This window comes from Acomys minous (assembly GCF_964271855.1).
Source record: "Acomys minous genome assembly, chromosome: 5".
NCBI classification, from domain to species: Eukaryota; Metazoa; Chordata; class Mammalia; order Rodentia; family Muridae; genus Acomys; species Acomys minous.
Window position 1 is genome coordinate 56,530,350 of NC_140494.1, and position 20,165 is coordinate 56,550,514.

Here is a 20,165-nt window from a genome sequence, read left to right on the forward strand (position 1 = left end):
GCCTGGGGCCTAATATATGAAATGAATCCAGAATGTTCGAAGTCATTGTGGGTGCTGCTTTGGCAATATGGTCTAATGAAAACAAGCAAAAACTTCCGAGCCAGGCATGTAGTCTTGGTAACATTCCCGGCTCTCCCTGTAACTCTAAGTGGATCACTTAACCCCGCTGACCCCAGTTACCAATTCTGGACAACAAAAGAGAAAGATAGGAAAAAATAAAGATTGCCCCTAGAAGCATTATGGGAAATAAATGATGTAACCCCAAAGGGGCCTTATACCTGGCAAGTGTTCAGGGCGGACTAGGCTTCTATCCCCTTCCACTAGGATTTTAAAGGACTATAAACAGTTTAGTTCACCATGAATTTCCAAAAGTAAGGGATTATTTTCTTAGTTTTCATTGCTGCTCTTACAAATTAGCATAAAGTTAGCAGTGCTTTCAAGCTGCGCAGTGGCTATCACCTTAAAGTCTCAGAGATCAGAAGTCTGAAGTGGGTTTCACTGGGCGAAAGTAAGGACGGCTGAAAGTGGTTCTTCTGAAGTTAGGTATGGCATCTCATAGCTATAATCTCAGCACTGTGTTGGTTGAAACAGGAGGATTGCCATGAGTTAGAGGCCATCCTGGCCTACACAGTGTGTTCTCAGCTAACCTAGGGTGTTGAGTGATACCACTAAGCCACTAAACAAACCAACAAAATGACCTTGTGGAGTGTCCAGGAGAGACTCTGTTTCCCTGTCTCTTCTGGGCCCTGAATGTCTTGGTTCACAGCTCCCTCCTCCATCTTCAGAGTCAGCAGCATAGCAAGCATCTTGAAGTTCTCCCACCCTAGACCCCTCTGCCTTCACTGAGTTTCCTTCTATGATTCCAGCTTTTCTCTTCCTCCCCTTCCTCCTCCTGCTCTCCTTCCTCCCCACTGTGCTCTCCTTAGTACTTCAGGATAACATCTCCTGACCCCCCCCACTTCTCCACCCCCTGACCACCCCCCAACCCTGACTCAAGAGCTTAATCACATACACAAAGTGCTTTTGCTACACAGAGCCACATGTGACGGGTCCTGGAAATTAGGACAAGGAAGACCAATATCCTGCCTACCACGTCTGTTATAACACTAAAGTTTCATTCATTTAAAATTGCTTGCTACTTTTGACATTAAATTCAAGGTATTGGGTGTAAAAGATAAATGTCAAGGGAATTAATAAATTCCTCCTGCCTTGACTTAAAATTCTTTCGCTTTTAGCACTTTGTCAGAAATTCTCTTCCACAAAACACAAGACCTGTTTCAGTGGTTATTAAATCTAACAGAAGATAAAAGATTGAATTGGGTGGGGTCATGCAGAATCTCAGACAATGTAGGGCCGCTTCCTGTGTTCTTTAACTGTGTTGAAATTCACAAGGTACACATCGAGAAGAAATTTGGAAGGATAGATAAATAAATGGGTGACAATAGATGATAGATTGATGGAAAGGTGGATGAATGGATAGGACAATAGGTCAGTAGATGATAAGTAGATAGACAATATACAAAAGATAGGATAGCTAAGTAGATAGATGCTTAGATACAGAAGATAGATAGATAGATAGATAGATAGATAGATAGACAGACAGACAGACACATCATCCATACATCCATACATACATATACAGAAGATAGATAGATAGATAGATAGATAGATAGATAGATAGATAGATAGATAGATGCATGGATGGATGGATGGATGGATGGATGGACAGACGGACAGACAGACAGACAGGTATCTGCCAACATTTTTGGTTACCATAACTTGAGAAGATGCTAATGGATGTCAGAGGTAAAAGGATGCTGCTGCTAAGCATGCTTTATGGACAGGTAGACACCCCAAACATTTTGTACACAGAGCAAAGTAACAACAGAGTTGTTGATTTGAGAAACAAGAAACTAGGTTTCTGAAACTTATCTCCTAAAATACTGTTTGACAGGGTGATGTCCTTGGTGAACATCCATACAACTGAATCAAAAAATCTACAAGGAAAAAAAGGTTAGCAAAACTCCCCAAAGAACCACTATGGTATAAACTTAATATCATTTCCCCAAATTGCAGCCAGAACAATGCAAACAATGAGTCATGTCAGATAATGTTTCAAAGGTAAACAACTTCTACCATTGTGAAAGCTAATTATTCAAATTATATAGGAAACACATTTTTTCGGGTCAGGAAGGGAATATGCTATAACAGTAAAGAAGCTAAGCTTTGTCAGAAAAAAATATACATCTCAGAATTTTCTAGATACTCTCAGAGATTGTTTTACATATCAAGAGGTGAACCTGGGAGCTTAAGAGATGGCTCAGTGGTTAAGAGAGCTTGCTGTTTTCCAGAGGATGTGAGTTTGGATGTTCATATGGGACAGTTCCCAGTGGCCTGTATCTCCAGGCTCAGGGCATTAGATACCCTCTTCTGTCTCTCTACAGCACCAGGCACACACATGATGCACATACACACGTGCCAGCAAACCACTCTTACACATAAAACAAAAATAGTTTTAAAAGAAAAAGAGAAATTTAGAAGAACCAGAAGAAGGAAAGCAGAAAGCCAGGAATTACCCAAAGGAGTTGTCCGAGGAGACTGTACTGTTGAATCAGGCAGACATTATTATATTGCACCAAATTTTTGTCTCAATGGTCACCTATATTGAGTTCCTAATATTCAATGAGACTAGGGCTTGAGGGATAAGCTATAAAAAAATAATAAAGACGCCACATCTTCCCTTGTACATCTGAGTGCAATGTGAGAAAGTATGTGACCCTGAAACACAAGAGAAGAGAAGCTATTTTTGCTAACTTTATGGGTTTTATTACCCCAGGCATATACGCAAAGCCTCCTCTGATTTTCTCCCACACTCAGCCTTGAAACCATGCCATGAACTCACATGATAGTGAAGGCATTTTCCTCCCCTCAGTAATCTAAGTTTCTCCAAGAAGCCTTCCTAAGAGCTATTCAGTCTCTGGTTCCACCCTGCCTATTTATAGGTTCTGTGCTACCTTGTCATTCCCAACTAATGATAGTGGGACTCGGTGTCTTATTTCTGCTTTTATTCCATGTCTTTTACCTATCTATGAGTCAGTGTTCCCAAGCCTAAATTGCAAGTTTATAAAAGCCATGTATGAGATGATTTTATGTATTGCCTGATGCAACCCTCTAGGCCAATAAATGTTTTTAAATGCTCTTGGTTGGCAACATTAAATTAGTTTATGATGGAGCGACGTTTCTGTGAATTGGAGCACTTTCTATTCCCTTCCACAACAGTGATACTTGAAAAAGTTCACCAAATGCGGGTGCCTCTTCACCACTGAGAGGAGACCTCTGAACACCGCTCGTCATGAGCAGTGATCTCGATGCTTTTGTAGCTGCTCAGTGACTGTCAACAAATCTTTAAAAAGTTAGCTTTATTGCTCTTTTGTATTTTCTGTCTTACTGAGGTTTAATTGGTTATTGAGGGAAACGTCTGAGATCCAAGGCAGCAGCTGAATTGCTCCTTTGGGTTGGTCAGGTCAGATCACATGTCTGGTATGTGATAGTAATTGCCAAATTATCTGGTAACTTCAGGAATGTGTGCATATTCTTGATATTCAGAGTTCAAAAAAGAAATAAGACAGGGACACTAAGATTTCTTGACTGTCTGCTAAGTGCCAGAGACCTCCGTTCATCATCAGTGTCTAATTTAAGATGACCTTTACGACATTCACTCATTCGTTGTTTGCAACCATTACTTACTAAGGATGTCTCATGTGCCAGTATGTCGGGTCCTGAGATTACTGAAGTGAAGGAAGCAGACTGATTTCATGCCTTCTTCCATGATACTGCGATCTAGTTAAGAAGACAGCTATAAACGGAGTCAGTGGGAAATAAGTTGAGAGTACGCAGGAGGAGAATCATAGACTACCAACATAAGAAATGCTTCCCTGGGAAGCAAAGATTAGGCAGTGCCGGCATAAGAGTTGGATTAACCAGTTAAGGATTCTAAGAAAGGATTTATGTCAAGGGCAGCACCTGGGGAAAGACTTAACTATGAAAAAGACAAACGTGCTCTCAAGAACTGCATGAGGTAGAGGGTGGTGATAACAAAGCTGTATTCAGAAGGAGGCCACTGTGGCAAGTGAAGTTAATGAGACGAGCACAAGCCACAGGAAAAGGCTTTGTCCCAAGGAGACAGAAGATGCTGATGGACTTTACTAGAACAGTTGCATTTTCAGTGTTGATGGGATTGTACGGTTGGGTCTAGTGACAGGAAAACAGGAAGAAGAAAGCATGCTCTGTGCACGTGGAGGGCGAAAATATATCAAAGAGAAATGGCATTGGAAACAGAAAATTGGGCGGGTCAAGATATATGCAAGAGGTGGGAAGACAGCAGCAGGGTTGTGGTGCGGTGCGTTCCAGGATGACCACCTGGTGGCCCTGACAGGTAGGAGACACATGGTAGGAGGGAAATGTTTGCAGGATTGGTGATGAGGTCAGTTGGGATGTACTGAGTGTAAGTGGGCTAAGAGTCTCTCGCCTGGGAGCCAAATGCATCCTTGAAATCATCTATCTCAAGGAAATGGTCAGACACCCTGGGCATTGATGGCAGTGTCACATAGGCGGTAGCTGCATGCATGAAAATAAACAAAGAGAGAGAGATGATCTCCCTTAGAGAAAGTTCATGAGATATGGAAGGGAAAGACCCGAGACACAAGCCCAAAGTCCCCAGTATGTCAGGGGAAGCTAGGGAAAGAAAAGGTGACAAAGTTCATTATTAGAAAAATTGTTGCATGGGACAGATGGAGTCTAACATGGCTTGATTAAGAGGAAAGCCGAAATTCAAACCCAAATCTTTCCATTTTCAAAATCCACCTTCGGAGTCCTTCATGCTCACAAACACAGCATTAGCATGCGGACGGCTTTCTCTAAGCTAGACCCCACTGTCAAGCGTTTCCATGCGTTGTTTTAGTACTTTTCAGAGCAACCTAAGTTGCAAATGAAAAATCATTATTATTCTTATCATGAGGGAGAAAAATGGTCTTCAGGAAGTTAACTAAGTGTCCCAGGGTTGCAAGACTAGTGCACAGCATGAACTTAGACCCATGGCTTTCTGCTGTGCAACTCTATCCTTTCAGCCATTATGGTTTTACTGGTTAAGACAACAAACAGTTCAGACTTCAGCAATCAGCAGAGTTATTTAGAAGGCTTCTTCACTATGAAATGTACAGCATTTACTCAAATACAGAAAAACAGTCACAAATTTACTAAATAGTTCAACGAAAAGGTAGCTGTCCTCACCCTAATTTTATAAATACTTTCAAAGAGAGGGATAGAAGTAAATACAGGATTGTGCTACATAAGAAATCATTTCTGCATATATTTGTTTAATTTATGAATTTTAAGTCTTCACATACCCCTCACCTTCCACCACCAATTTTACTTGAACAGACACCAATCTGGCTACATAGTGAAAAATCCTGTTCATGGCTAAAGAATGACAAGTTTGCCTGTTTTAAAATCTCTAAGTCGGGCCCAGGGGTCCCGCTCAAACTAAGGCACCAGCCAAGGACAATACAGGCCATAAAACTTTAAACCTCTACCCAGATCTAGCCAATGGACAGGACATTCTGCACAGTTGAGTGGAGAGTGGGATATGACTTTCTCACGTACTCTGGTGCCTCACATTTGACCATGTCCCCTGGAGGCAGAGACCTGGTGGCACTTAGAGGAAGGACAGCAGGTTACCAAGAAGAGACTTGATACCCTATGAACATATACAGGGGGAGGAAGTCCCCCTCAGGAACAGTCATAGGGGAGGTGAATAAGGGGAAAATGGTAGGGAGGGAAGAATGGGAGGATACAAGGGATGGGATACCCATTGAGATGTAACAAGAATAAATTAATAAAAAAAATAAAGTTGAAAAAAAAAGGGTCTTTGAGGGATTATATAGAAAGCTAATATATAGCTTCCTAAAACACATACAGACATGAAGGGAATCTGAATAAAATTGCAAATTTGAAATAAAATAAAATAAAATAAAATCTCTAAGTCTTGTACACATGACACATTAAACCCCTCGGTTAGATTTTGTAAATATAGCCAACAAGTGGTATTCTGGGCAACTTCACAAAATTTTAGCTAGGCCACATTTTAGGTGTGCTACCTTGATCATGATCAGAAATGTTCCTTGGTCAAGATGCAGAGGGAAGACTAAAAAGGACAAACAAGACTGGCGAGGTGTCTCAGCAGGCAGAGGCGCCGAGTTCATGTCTCAGCACTCACGGTGGACCACTCACAGCTGCCTGTAACTACTACTCCAAGGGATCTGACCCCCTCCTCTGGCCTCCTCAGGCGCCAGCACAGACATGCACATACTCATGTATAGATGATACACACTTGGCATCCTGAGGAAGGTGCTGTGGTTTGGATAGTGGTTTGTCTCCCAAAGGCTGAGGTATTTTTAAAGCAGGTATGTCTGTCTGCCCTGCAGCTCACAGTTCATGTGCATCCCAGAGCAGTCAGGAATGGGCCCCAAATATTTGCAGATGGCATCACACCACACACAAAAGGTGGGACCCTTTGTCAAAGGCTTGGTGGCCCTGCCTCCTGGGAGAATCTGTACGACATAAAGTGTAGTGTGAATAACTCAAACTCTTGGCAGCTTGCCTCCTCTTGGAAGGTCTATGAATGGCAGCTCCTGACCCTCGCCCTGTTTGCTTCCTAACAGCCAGGAGGTGAGTAGCTCCCCTGCCTACTTACCACAGAGCCAAAGCAGCAGAGTCAAGCAAATATGGACTGAACCCTCTGAATCCATAGGCCAAAATAAGTCTCTCGATGAGTTTATCTCAGGTAGTTTGTTACCAAAATGCAAAGTTCACAGGAACTGGAAAAACAATTAGCACCCTGCCACAACTATGTTAGTCTCAATTTTGTCATCTGTGAAATAATTATCAGATGTAAATGAGCTAAATCATGCAAAATCATTAACATTCATGTAGTAAAATGTAAAGTATGAATTTTTAATGTATTTTTATTTACTCAGTCCTATACAGAATTGAGATTTTTAAGACTTGTCATCCAGCAGGGTTCAATTTCTTCCTAAGATAAACTCTACCCAACAAATCTCTCCAGTCTTTACTATATTAATAATTCATTTACATTGTGTAGATAAATGTCTTAGTTACTTTTCTATTGCTGTGATGAGATGAGAGAGAGAGAGAGAGAGAGAGAGAGAGAGAGAGAGAGAGAGAGAGACCCAGCCTGGCATGGACTTTTGAACCCTTAAGGCCCACCCCCAGTGACATGCCTCCTCCAAGTCTACACCTTCTAATCCTTTCCAAAACAATCTACGGACCAGGGACCAAACCATCAAATACATGAGATGTTGGGGGCCATTCTCATCCAAACCACCACAATGCATTATATAGAAGGATATATAAATATATATGAACATGTATCATAAAGTCAAGTAAGCCTTATCATCATCAAGTTGATGATAGACTCATATCCTAGTTCAAAACAATATTCATTACTTCTCAGGATTTTAGCAAAGATCAAATGTCAAATGATGTTTCATCTGCTGGCTACGTTAGCCACTGCTTCCTACCCCAGCTCCAGGAGTCAGCATCTGTTTTCTGTAGCTGTTCTCTGATTTTCCTAGGATGTCTCAGGTGAGCAGCTATTCCTTTCTTAAAAGGTCACACTTCTTCCTACTTTCTATAAAGGTGTTAACCATACCTCAGTGTCCTGTTTACACAGACCATCACGTAGTCCCTTCCGTAAGCTCCCTTCCGACTGTTGTAGGAACCCGAGCGTGCCATATAGGGTACCTTAGGCTTAGACTCTCTTGCTGCTCCCACAGAGAGCATGCTTGGAAGATGCAGTGTGGACACTAACTCAGAGATCCACTTAAAGGATGCACAAGAGTGAGAGTAATGTAGCAGCATCAGCTGGATTCACAGGCTGCTAAAAATCTATACAAGTAATGTTATGCTCTGGACTTTAATTCAAAATTAAGCTGCGAGTTGGTCCATGTGGCAGATAAAAGGGTGTTGCGTTCCCAGGGACAACCCCTCAGGCAATGATGCTGCCACTACCTAGTGACACCCTCCATGGGGCCATGCAACAAACAGAGATCCTTGTATTTGTTTTCCAAGACACTGCATTTGTGGGTTTTGTTTTGTTTTGTTTTGTTTTTTAATAATAAAAGCAAGCAGAGAAACGGAGTCTGAGTGCCTTACAGGTGGAAGCCTTATACAGTATGAGACACCCTGCCCACCACAGGTGAGATAAGACTTCCGGGGGAGAGTGGGGAGTGGCTAATTCCTGCTTGATGGTGAACCGTTAAAAGTGAACCAGATGATTAAACGTAATGAAACAGGCACATTAAACTGAAATTAGCAAAAATATGCCTTGGGCAACCTCCAACCTTTTATTTGTTGTTGTTTTAACTCCTGTCTCTTCCAGTGGCCGTGATGAATGACATCACAAAAGAAAAAAACCCAATTAAAATCTAAGTGTTTGATAAACCACTGACGGCGTCTGCTTGTGGCACTGGAGTCTTCTGTTTTCTCTGTCAAAGAATAGAGAGCAGAACTGGCCCCAGGGGTGTTCAGCGGAAGGGAGGGGAGTGGGGGGGGGGGGGACGAGCGGCTAAGGCACTGTTGGGGGTTTCCGCAGCATTGCACTTGCACGCCAGACCCAGAAAGCTCTCGCTGGGGGTTTGAGGAGAGAGGAGGTTAAATTGTTTTATTATCAGGCCACGCCTGAGTGAAGAGATGCATTTCCTAACTAGTTTTCAAATGTTGATAAATCAGAGCTGTGATCTGCAACACAGTCCCTGCCCACTCTTTCTGGCATCCCCCCCACCCATCCCCGCCTCTCTTCCGTCCCAGGTGTTTGTAGTATAATTCATGGCAATGGTCCCTCCTGACAGCTAAAAATAAGTTTCTGATTACTTTTACCTGAATAAATCTTGTGACCGGATGTGGTATTCGCCAACTAAGAGTGCAACAATTACACATTGACAATGCTGAAAGATGCAGCCAAGGAGAGTCCGTAATCTAGTGGAATAAAGTGTATAATAAATCACGTGTAAAGATAGCAGGTGCCACCAGGTAGGAGAACACTGGCTTTTCATAACAGATTTTACCTCAGAGATAGAAAGTGCCAGCAAAATCGGGTTTCCAGGGTCCTCAAAGTTCTCAAAGTCACAAGAAGAGCGAAAACATGCTGATGATGAATTCACAGCTAATGCTAGTACAGTATCTTCCACTCAGATGGCTCTTTATAATTCATGAAACACATACCGTGCTTTCATTGCATGTTTATGTGGTAATTAATGAGGTATTTGTATATGGCCTCTAATTAGTTCTTCACAGCCGCTTGTCCTACAGCTCTTATTATCTTTATTTTACTGATAAGGGTCCTGGCTTGGGAGGTTAATTGGCTCCGATGCAGTCTTATACCTGATGAGGGATGCAGTGAATGTGACCTGTTCGTAGGACTTGGATGTTCAGCCCAAATGCGGCAGCAGGCGGCTAACCACAGCTGCCAACCACGGCTGCCCAGGAACACACATCCAAAGGGCAGCAGCGGTGCTTGCCTTACTCATGAGTTAATGAAATGGCTTTTTAAGAGGGCTCTTCAGTCATTAGGCTCTGCCAATGGTGAGCTAACTTTTCCCTGGTGGCTCTTTGTATGTCATGGCGGTTTCGGTATTTCCTTGGCATATCGCATTACACAAATCATCTACTGCTCTGTTTTTACATTTCTTATTGCATTTGTCTCACTTCTAAGCAATTTCCTCCCCATCCACATTTATCTTCCATTATTTCTGCCAAATTGCTTTCAAAGCTACTAATTGTATGAATAATATTCTCATTTTCAAAATTCAGTGATTAACTTGGTGTAGCTATGTGGTACTGGACACAGTCTCTCTCTTGCTGTAGAAATGAGGACATTGCCCCAAATACCCTCCAGGGCACCTTCCCTGCCATCAGAGTCTGGTCTTTGACTCTCTTGAGCTAGGCGTGACTTTGAGTCACTACATAAATTGGAACTTTAGGCTTCCTGTTTCTACAATGACAGATAAAAGATCCTCAGGATTACAAAAGACACTTCGCGAGAAGGCTGTCACGGGTCATACCAGAAAAAGTTCCGGAGAGTCAAGTTAAACAAAGTCACGTCGCTTAAAGTCTGAAATGTGTCCCTTCATAGCTTTTCATATGTTGGTAGGTGATTCCAAGACAGAGGCAGATTGAGTATTTCCCAAACATACAGAACCTTTCCCCTCTGTGCTTTGCAGATATTCAATGGAACGCACATTTAGGCAACTGCTTAGATCACTGTCTGTATTTTTTTAGTTTGAGAGTCTCTCTTTGCTTTGAGAGTCCATCTGACGGCAGTCTAGAACAGAGGCTCTCAGCCTATGAGTCTAGACCCCTCCAAGGGGTCAAACAACCCTTTCACCTAAGACCATTGAAAAACACAGATTACTTATATTATGATTCAAAATTACAATTGTTAAGTAGTAACAAAAATAACTGTGTGGTTGGGGCGACAGCTGTAACATGAGAACGGTACCAAACGGTGGCAGCAGCAGGGAGGGTGAAGACCACGGCTCTCAGAAGCTACGTGGAGCCTTTCATGCAGTGTCAGTCAGTGCTCATGGATGTTCACCTACTGTGGTTACTGTTGCCACCCGACGCCTCTGTTTGGAAGACTGTATGGAGCTTCTGCTGTATCTTACATGTCTGTGACCACCAATGCCCGAGAGTCTGGCTGTTAAATGGTCTTCCTCCAATAGCAACAAACCACATTCTGAAAATCTAGGTATGGTTAAGAATTTAGGAAGTCAACCCTGAAAAGGGATCTTTGGTTCAGGAAACAGGAACCGCTTCTCCCTCTCAGGGTCATCACCGGTCCACATGCTACACTTTTCCCTGGAGCATCTCACTGACACTGAATCGTCATCTCCTCCCGTTTGCTTGCTTTCAAGAGCTGGGGAGTAGGAGGAGGTGGTCAGGCCTCACTACCTCATAAGGCAGACAGTTTCAACTTTAGGCTGCCTCTGCATAACACAAGGCCTTTTCCTATTTCCTACTAAAATCTGAATCCCAGATGCCATTGTTCCAAGGAACTGATGGACATGGCCAGTGAGGTGGTCCTGGGACATTGTTGCAAGCAGCACTGAAGAGGTCTCTCAGATGCTTTAAATTGAATATACAGTCAAACAAATACCACTTCTTCCCAGAAAGCAGATTATAATCTCTATCGCTCAAGGTGATTCCCTAGTTCCTTAATTCACCAAAAGGTGGACTATACCCAGATGTCTCTCATGCAAGTGCCAAAGTCCTTTTATTTTTTTTTCTAAATTTTTTTTATTAATTTATTCTTGTTACATCTCAATGGGTATCTCATCCCTTGTATCCTCCCATTCTTCCCTCCCTCCCATTTTCCCCCTTATTCCCCTCCCCTGTGACTGTGACTGAGGGGGACTTCCTCCCCCTGTATATGCTCATAGGGTATCAAGTCTCTTCTTGGTAACCTGCTGTCCTTCCTCTGAGTGCCACCAGGTCTCCCCTTCCAGGGGACATGGTCAAAGGTGAGGCACCAGAGTATGTGAGAAAGTAATGCCAAAGTCCTTTTAAATGGCAGAGACCTTGTAGGATGTGTGTGTGCACAGTGGCCAGCAGGGTCTGCTCACAGGATCTGACCTCCATAGTGAAAAGATGGAGTCCAGTCAAACTTACATGTTCTTGTGATTTTTAAAATTGCTTCTGTCTTTAGTTTTCCCTTTCCTTCTAGAAAATTCTATGATTAAGAAATACATTCACTGAGTGGTATTTTTCTATTGAAGGGTTATGTAAGTAACAGCCATACCTTCCTTTAGAAGCTGTTGAATACCAAATAACAAGCAATTAACATAGACTGCATGGTTAAAAAAAAAACAGTTTAGGATCACATGCTTGACTTTTACTTTCTTTAATTTTTTTTTCCCTACACTAGTTACATTCAGACCAGGATAGAGGAGATGGATCACTTAAATATATCCTTTCAGGAGATGGAGCAGGAGATCTCTTCATTATCAATGAAAACACAGGCGATATACAGGCCACCAAGAGGCTGGACAGGGAAGAAAAACCTGTTTACATCCTTCGAGCTCAAGCTGTCAACAGAAGAACTGGGAGACCCGTAGAGCCTGAGTCTGAATTTATCATCAAAATCCATGACATCAATGACAATGAACCGATATTCACCAAGGACGTTTATACAGCCACAGTGCCCGAGATGGCCGATGTTGGTGAGTGCCATGCAAGTTCAACAGACTGGGGTCTCCACACCCACCAAGGGAAGAGCTCTCGGCTAAATGTAAATGAATTGAGAGAATTTAGAAGCCAAATCCCCAAACTACCATATGTCCTTTTCATAAGTACACCCCCTTGTCTAATGCCGCCCTAGTCTTGTCTTGTGGCTACTTTAAGAAAATGGTAGTTCCTATAGTGATAACAGCGTGAAAGGTTCAGGGAGAGGCTGGGAGGGAACAAGGCCACCTCACTGTGTTCTCTCTCTCTCTCTCTCTCTCTCTCTCTCTCTCCCTCCCTCCCTCCCTCCCTCTCTCTCTCCCTCCCTCCCTCCCTCTCTCCCTCCCTCCCCTCCCTCCCTCCCCTCCCTCCCTCCCTCCCCCTCCCTCTCTCTCTCTCTCTCTCTCTCTCTCTCTCTCTCTCTCTCTCTCTCTGTTTCTCGGACTAGAGGACAGCAGCCTTGCCTATTGCTCTCACTCTGCATCACAATCACTCTGGGGAAGGGATAATCCTCCCAGTTAAAAATAAAAGCCTGTATTTACAATCCATCCTCAAAAACACTGACAGGGCCAGAAAGATGGCTCAGTAGGGAAAGGCACTTACCTCAGAAGCCTGATGAGTCCAATACTAGACCCTCCTGAAAGTGGAAGGAGAGACCGGATTCCATAAAAATGCCCTCTGACCCCCACAGCCATTCCATGGCGCTCACAACCACACATACACATATATACAGTAGTAAGAAATTTGTTTAATAAGAAATAAGAATAATGATGATGATAATAATAATAATAATTATTGCATTAAGCAACTGAACTTGAGGAAAAGATTCTAAGAAAGCTTTTTTTCCCTCAAATCCACAAACAATATGCAGACAGGTAGAGACGTCCAGAAGATTGAATACAGAGGATTAATATTTTATGCACAAATTCACTACCAATTTTAAGTTCAATTCATGTGGATTAAATTTGTTTAAGCTAGACGAAGGTAAACAGGTTTTAAAGATAGGAGAAAGTTCCGTTGCTATCGCTCTTAGAAGCTTTAAAATACTTCATGGGACACAGTGACTCACTCAAAACTACTAACGTGAAAGGTTGTTTTTATTTTCTCTGCCAACTTCAAAAAGGATGAAATTACAGAGTAGCTTTTCTTTGGTTGCATCAATTAGATATAAGGTATAGTGGAGTTCAGAGGTTCAAAATCTGGAAAATATTACATTTGCGGAAGTGACTATAAAGCATCACCCCCACACACACACCCAGAAGAAATCATCATATTTTTGAAGCTATTCTGTTGTATTAGAAAAATCTGAAGCCATCATGAAAGCAAAAGAAGGGGGTTGGGATTATTTTTAAAGAATATTTTGGGGGGGAGATCCGAAGGCTATTTTTATTATAGGTAGTTAAAAGGGGGAAAAAAAGGAATAAAGAATGATAGTTATCTTTGTCACCAGCATGACCCAGAACAACTGGAATGTGCTTTGCAGGCCCACACCCTGCACTGCTCTTAGGAATTGTCTCTCCCTTTCGAAGCCAGAGAAGAATTGAACATACATTCCAAATGCTTGGAGAAAAGCCCAAAATATATGTCAAGAGAATTTGCATACATGCACGGTAATATTGATATCCATCATTATTGTAAGTCAGTATTGGCATAGACAAAGGAGTCTTGGGAACATTTATATAAAAATAATGTGACAAACAGCAAAGGCGTAAAGAGAACTTCACTATCCAAAGTTCCTAATTTGAAACTGTATCCACTAATAGCCAGCAGTGTAGCCTTGGGCAAATTACTTGATTTGTCTGATCCTGATTTCTTTGATCCTCCAATTCTGCATCTACAAAAATAAATAATAAATGCCTACTCTGAGAAATAATCATGAGGATTAACTAAGAAAACAGGCGTGGAGCCCCTCCTGCAGCTGCTGCACCTACCAGGTGCTTAGAAGCCCAGACAATCACTCTCCAAAGGCAAACAGAGCTTACATTAATGCGAATAAGACCTTGGGTGTTTGTTAACTTCCATTAACTCTCCCTTAAAGTCACAAAAGGTTCTCACTCTTGCCACTTAACCTGCCAAATTGCAAGGGAAAGTCCTGTGCCTCACACCTCAGTGTGGTAGGATGATAGCCAGAGCATCCAACCCCAGCATCAAGCACTCTATTTGTTTAACAAATGAAATGGCTAGATATTGCAAAAGCATTTTTAGAACTCTCATGTTCTCTGCATGGAACTTCCCTGCCCTTTTCAAGGACAGGACACCCACTGCTCATCTGGTAGGAATCTCAAAAGGCAGCCAGCGCAAGTGCCCTGAACCAGAGAGTCTTCTGGGAACTTCTCACCCATATAACAAGCATGTAAACACACACAGGAAATTAGCATAGCCTTTACAAGGGTAAGAACACTACCAAAGTTCTTAGGTAAGGATCCCCACAGTAAGAATGTCAGCATAATACACTATAGCTTTCTTTCTACGCTTAATCTTAATAATTTGAAATTCTTCTTTCAGGTCTTTACAACATCTTAGTGTAATTAACTAATTTTTGTTTTGCTTTGGTTTTGTTTTGTTTTTTTAAACATGTAGCCCAGGTTACCTTGAGCTCACATTTTAGCATAGGATGACCTTGAACTTCTTATCCTCTGAACTCTACCTCCTTGAGGGCTGAGACTACAGGTTTCTTTGAAATTGGGAGTTAAACCCAGAACTTTCTACATGCACTCTACCACCAACCCTTACTAACTCTTTATCTGGTCTAAACTGCCATTTTAAAGGTTCAAATCTTTCATCCTCTTGGAATGATCAGATATTTGAAGAGCCCATAATAGGAAACCTGACTCAAGCTAGTTCAAACAGCGAAGCTATTTGCTGGTCAAAGTGAGCTTTGAACAAATTTGATCTGGATCCTAGCTTCCCAGTGGGTTTCTGTCCTATTCTACTTTGTCCCCAGGCTGGCATAGCTCACATCACAACAGCTGCTGCATTTGTGGCTTCGTGAGTCACATTGCAGTCCAAGAGAAGAAAGAGCAGAGAGGACTGCTACCAAAATCACAAGTGGCCACCCCACTAGACGACACCTAACAGAATTCCTGTGGACAAAGTAATTCAAGAGGCTGATTGCCTCTGGGAACCTACCTTAGTCCTAGGTAACTTGAAGGACCCCTTGCAGCAAGTGTGCAGTCACATGCCATCACAGGAGATGGTAGGACTCGCCTTCACCCAAGGCTGCTCTTCTCTTTAACCCAGCCCATACAGCATCCATTGATGTGAATCTCATCCATCCCTTTCAAGTAAAGGATCAGTGGCTTCCTAGCAACATATATTGTACTGCGGTTCTCTGCTCCTTTGTCATGGAAGCTGGTACCCTAGTTGACTTTATGTTGCTGCGATAAAAGGCTGTAACTCTCGGGTTACAGTCTATCATCAAAGGAAACCGAGACGGGAACCTGGAGGCAGGAACTGAAGTGGAGAGCATGGAGGAGTGATTCTTGTTGACTTGCCCTCCATGACTTGCTCAGCTTGCTTTCTTATACGAATTCAGAACCTCGTGCCCAGGGGTGGCACAGCCCAAGGTGAGCTATGCCCTCCATATCAACTGTCAGTCAAGAACATGCCCCATAGACATACCTATAGGCCAATCCAATGGAGGCAAGTAAATTGAGGTTCCTGCATCCCCAGTAATTCCACTTTGTGACAAGTTGACAAAAAAAAAAAACCTAACCAGCACAACAAGATGACATAAAGATATTTGCTTCCAAGACTGATAACCTAAATTTGATCTTCAGAATTCACATGAAGAAAAGAAAGAAATTGCCAGGTGGTGGTGGCGCACGCCTTTAATCTCAGCACTCAGGAGGCAGAGGCAGGTGGATCTCTGTGAGTTTGAGGCCAGCCTGGTCTACAAAGAGAATTCCAAGATAATCAAGGCTACACAGAGAAACCTTGTCTCGAAAAACCGAAAGAAAGAAAGAAAGAAAGAAAGAAAGAAAGAAAGAAAGAAAGAAAGAAAGAAATTGTTTGTACAAAGTTGTCCTCTGGTCTCTATTCATGCATAGTGACATATGTGAACCATCACATTCACACAAATACACACACACACACACACACAATTTAATGTTTCTAATTAATTATGATCATGCATTATTTATATGCACTTCTTTGTTTTCAGTTACGTTTTTTTGTCATTACAGGCACATTTGTAGTCCAAGTCACAGCAACTGATGCTGACGACCCAACATATGGGAACAGTGCTAAAGTTGTCTACAGCATCTTGCAGGGACAGCCCTACTTTTCTGTGGAGTCGGAAACAGGTTAGAATGCTTCCTGCCTCTCCTAGACTATGTTCTGCTATTTTAACTGGCATGCCCAGCTGAGCTAGCATATTGTTTAATAAAAACAATCAGCATGATTAGATTTTTTTCCCTTGTGTCCCTCTGCCAAACTCTAATGATTTATTTGTAAGCATGGCATCCAGATCATTTTAGTAAAGAAATACGACAATGAATCTTTCACACCATGTGTATGTATAGTGTAGAGTCATTCCTTTTCTTTTTCCACCCAGTTTTGCAGAAAGCTGAGAAAGAGTGACCCTCTCTGAGAGTGACTAGACCTGTTCATCCTGAGTCCTCATTCCTCATGTTCTGGTTACTTGATGGTGCCACATCTTTCTGTTCTGCTCTGAAGCTAGGTACAGCAACGGGACACATTTGCACAAATAAAATGTGGCAGTGAGACATGTCACTTCCAAGCAGAATTGTGCACAATCTGTCCCATCCCCTTTCTCGGGCCACAGTGGTCATGGAAACCCTTGTTGAGACAGCGTCTCAGCCCGGATGCCAATGTTATTATGAACAGAGACTCCTGCTTGCCTGCTTAGATAAGGAGTGAGAATTGAACCATAGCTCTGCCACACCCGTGACAGGTTGTAGTACTAGTTCTGACGTCATAGTCTAACCTATCCTGTCCCACCCATCCCTGGTCCAACAAATCAGCTTGCTGTATGGAATCTTTTTTACATCATCTTATTTTTTCTAAAAATGTGCCCTGCAAAGTCTAACAAGAATGCCGGACTCGTTGCTGCCTGTCACAGATGCCAATGAAAATAGGCAAGAACTGAATCTTTAAAACTGCTTTATTCAGAGAGCTGGCAATCTGAGAAGACGGTTGATTAACATCCTTTTAAAAAAAATCATTCTTCCATCTCATCTCCAACTGGCAGATCACAGGGCAGAGAAAGGGCATAAGAAAGGCAGCCAGTCATTCTGGAGCTGAGTCCTGCCCTCTGGTCAGGTGGCCAGACATGTTGCTGTGATGCCTGTGTTTCTCTCATTGTCATCTCTTGCTGTCTTCTCTCATTTTGTAGATGTTTGGGGTTTGAGCACTTTTTTGAAACGCGTAGTCAAAGTTAGTTGGTATCAAGCCTGATTCTCCAGGGGCATCTGGGCTCAGAGGTGGTTAACTCAGAGCAAGCCCACCGTTGACCGTGGGTACTTGCTAAGCTATAAATAGCAAGTAGGTGCTGAGGCCGAGCCACAATATGGATCACAGGTGCATCCTATAATGCAGAACACAAAAGCGCCTCTGTTGAAAGCGCCATGCTATCTAGCGGTATATTTTTCAGTACAAAGTATTTGTATTGTACAGTAGATTCTATACATATTTTGAATCAAGTTCCTTTCATACATTTTTTTCAAACACCCTTTATGTTAAGCCAGAGCTTTTCTGGGTTACTACATCCAGCTAGAAGTTCACGGGTTAAAAGGTGAATGAGCCTGGAAAGAATCCCAAAGGAGAGAGAAAATGTTGAGTTGAAAAACAATGAGAATGAAAAATTAGAATTATTCTACTTAAAGGACAAAAGGCTAAGGTGATTTCCTGTGTTTAAATAGAGCAGAGCTATTATTTGGAGAAGAGAAAGCTCCTGCTCCTTGAAGCTAAGACTGTGGGAATAAAATTGACCTGTTGTCTGAGGCATTCTTGTTAAAAAAAAAAAAAAAAAAAAAAAGGAAGAAAAGATATTTTCAGCTTCATTAGTGGTTAAGCCTGAGAGTGTGAGACCGGAGAGGGCTGCAAAGCCTACTCCGGTGATTTTTAAGAGAGAGTTAATTTAAGCATAAACACTCTCAGAGATTAGGCAAACTTTGAGAAATTCTTTCAAGTTACTGTCTAGCTGCCTAATAGTAGAGGCAGCTTTAACCTACCTTTAAAATGTTGGCTACTGTAGGGATTGGTCCAATTGATGCCCTCATTCTGTGTAAGAAAATCCAAATTCTCAAGGATGACCCAAGATCATAGCTGGAAGGGACCTACAGGCATTTTCCTCTGCACACAGTTTTGTGGTTTATAAAGCCTGCAGCAGCACAGTCATTACAGTAGGTAGTCTTGAGGAACAATTAGCCAAGTTGATAATGCGAGACTCTGGTGTCAGCTCAGGCATATGGCTTTCTGATCTGCTCAGCATACACCTCAATGCCTTTTATCTAGCAGCAAGTGTGGTCTGCCCTCTTATGCCACATGCCAGTCATGCCGTACAATGTCATCCTGTGACACTTGGGTGGTACTACCCACAGTCTCTTTTGCTCCGGCCCTGACTTGTACTTGTTTTCATTCTCCTTGTACTACAGGCTTTTTAATGAGTATCTCTCCCCCTGTGTGATTGTAATTTCCTTCAGTAGAAAGGCTGCGTATAATCATCTTTATATCACAGTGACATCTGCATAGTGTTTTGCATATCGTGGGTGACAGTCTACATTTGTTTGCATAAATAAATGATTCCATAAAATACTGTTAATGCCTCCCCTTCCACTCCTGAATTTCAATTTTACATCCATAGGTATCATCAAGACGGCGTTGCTCAACATGGATCGGGAAAACAGAGAACAGTACCAAGTGGTGATTCAAGCCAAGGACATGGGCGGCCAGATGGGAGGACTGTCGGGGACCACGACCGTGAACATCACGCTGACAGATGTCAATGACAACCCACCCCGTTTCCCCCAGAGTAGGGACATTTGATTGAATGGGTTTCTCCAATATGCTTTTGTGAAATTTTAACTTTAAGAAGATTTCCATTGTTGGCACTGCTGTCAAAAGCACTGGACTTAGGAAGAACCAGCACTTTTATTAAAATTATTTAAATGAGTTAAAAAACACCACTTATGCTCAGGGAGTGTGAATGCTTATGCTCTGCCATTGGAAATTAGCAGAGTGATTCCTGATGCAGCCACTGTTGTAAAAGCAACACCATTACTTTCACTCCCCTTATAAATTTGCTTGAGCAAAGCATATGTATATAAGCATGCTGCTATTTGTTAGGAAAAGTTGGCTTCATGTTTTTGTGAACTTAATCAGGCATGTAATCTCTGTTAAATGCTCACAAAGCTTTGCGAGGAAAGCACTTATCATTTTTCTATTTCTAAAATCATAGCTATAGAACTTGCTACGTGCTTGATCCATTTGTAGACATAGTTTTCTATATTATGGTTAATTGAGATACTGAAAAGCATCTCAGATATCATTAATTGCCGTGATCAGGTGAGAAAACAGCATCCATCAATGCTGACTTCCTTTCAAGCATCATGCTAAACCTGTACATCCAATCACCCAAGCGGGAAGTGGTTGTGATGCAATTTTTCCTTCAAAAATAGATGTCTTTGTGACCATGCTCCCCTGAAAAGGTCATCTGAATCATTAAGTAGAAAGTGTAGCTGGAAATGGTGACTCACACATATAATCTTAGCACTTGGGCAGCTGTGGCAGCTTCTAGGCTGGCGATCCATAAAGAGTCCCATGCCTGCTTAAGAAAACCCCATTTAAAAAAAAAGGAGGGGGGACTAAAGAGATGAGTCAGCAAGCCAGTAAAAGTACTTGATGCT

At 42.3% G+C, this 20,165-nt stretch overlaps 1 protein-coding gene across 3 annotated transcripts in view; it reads left to right on the forward strand.

The window, feature by feature from the left end:
- Positions 1-20,165, forward strand: part of CDH6 (cadherin 6) — a 142,301-nt gene that overhangs the window by 94,334 nt on the left and 27,802 nt on the right. For all 3 annotated transcript variants that reach the window (XM_084781524.1, XM_084781522.1, XM_084781523.1), the window contains exons 3-5: positions 12,002-12,296; positions 16,482-16,601; positions 19,124-19,291. In XM_084781524.1, coding sequence (XP_084637650.1) covers positions 12,002-12,296; positions 16,482-16,601; positions 19,124-19,291 — 583 coding nt within the window. The remainder of the gene's footprint in view (positions 1-12,001; positions 12,297-16,481; positions 16,602-19,123; positions 19,292-20,165) is intronic.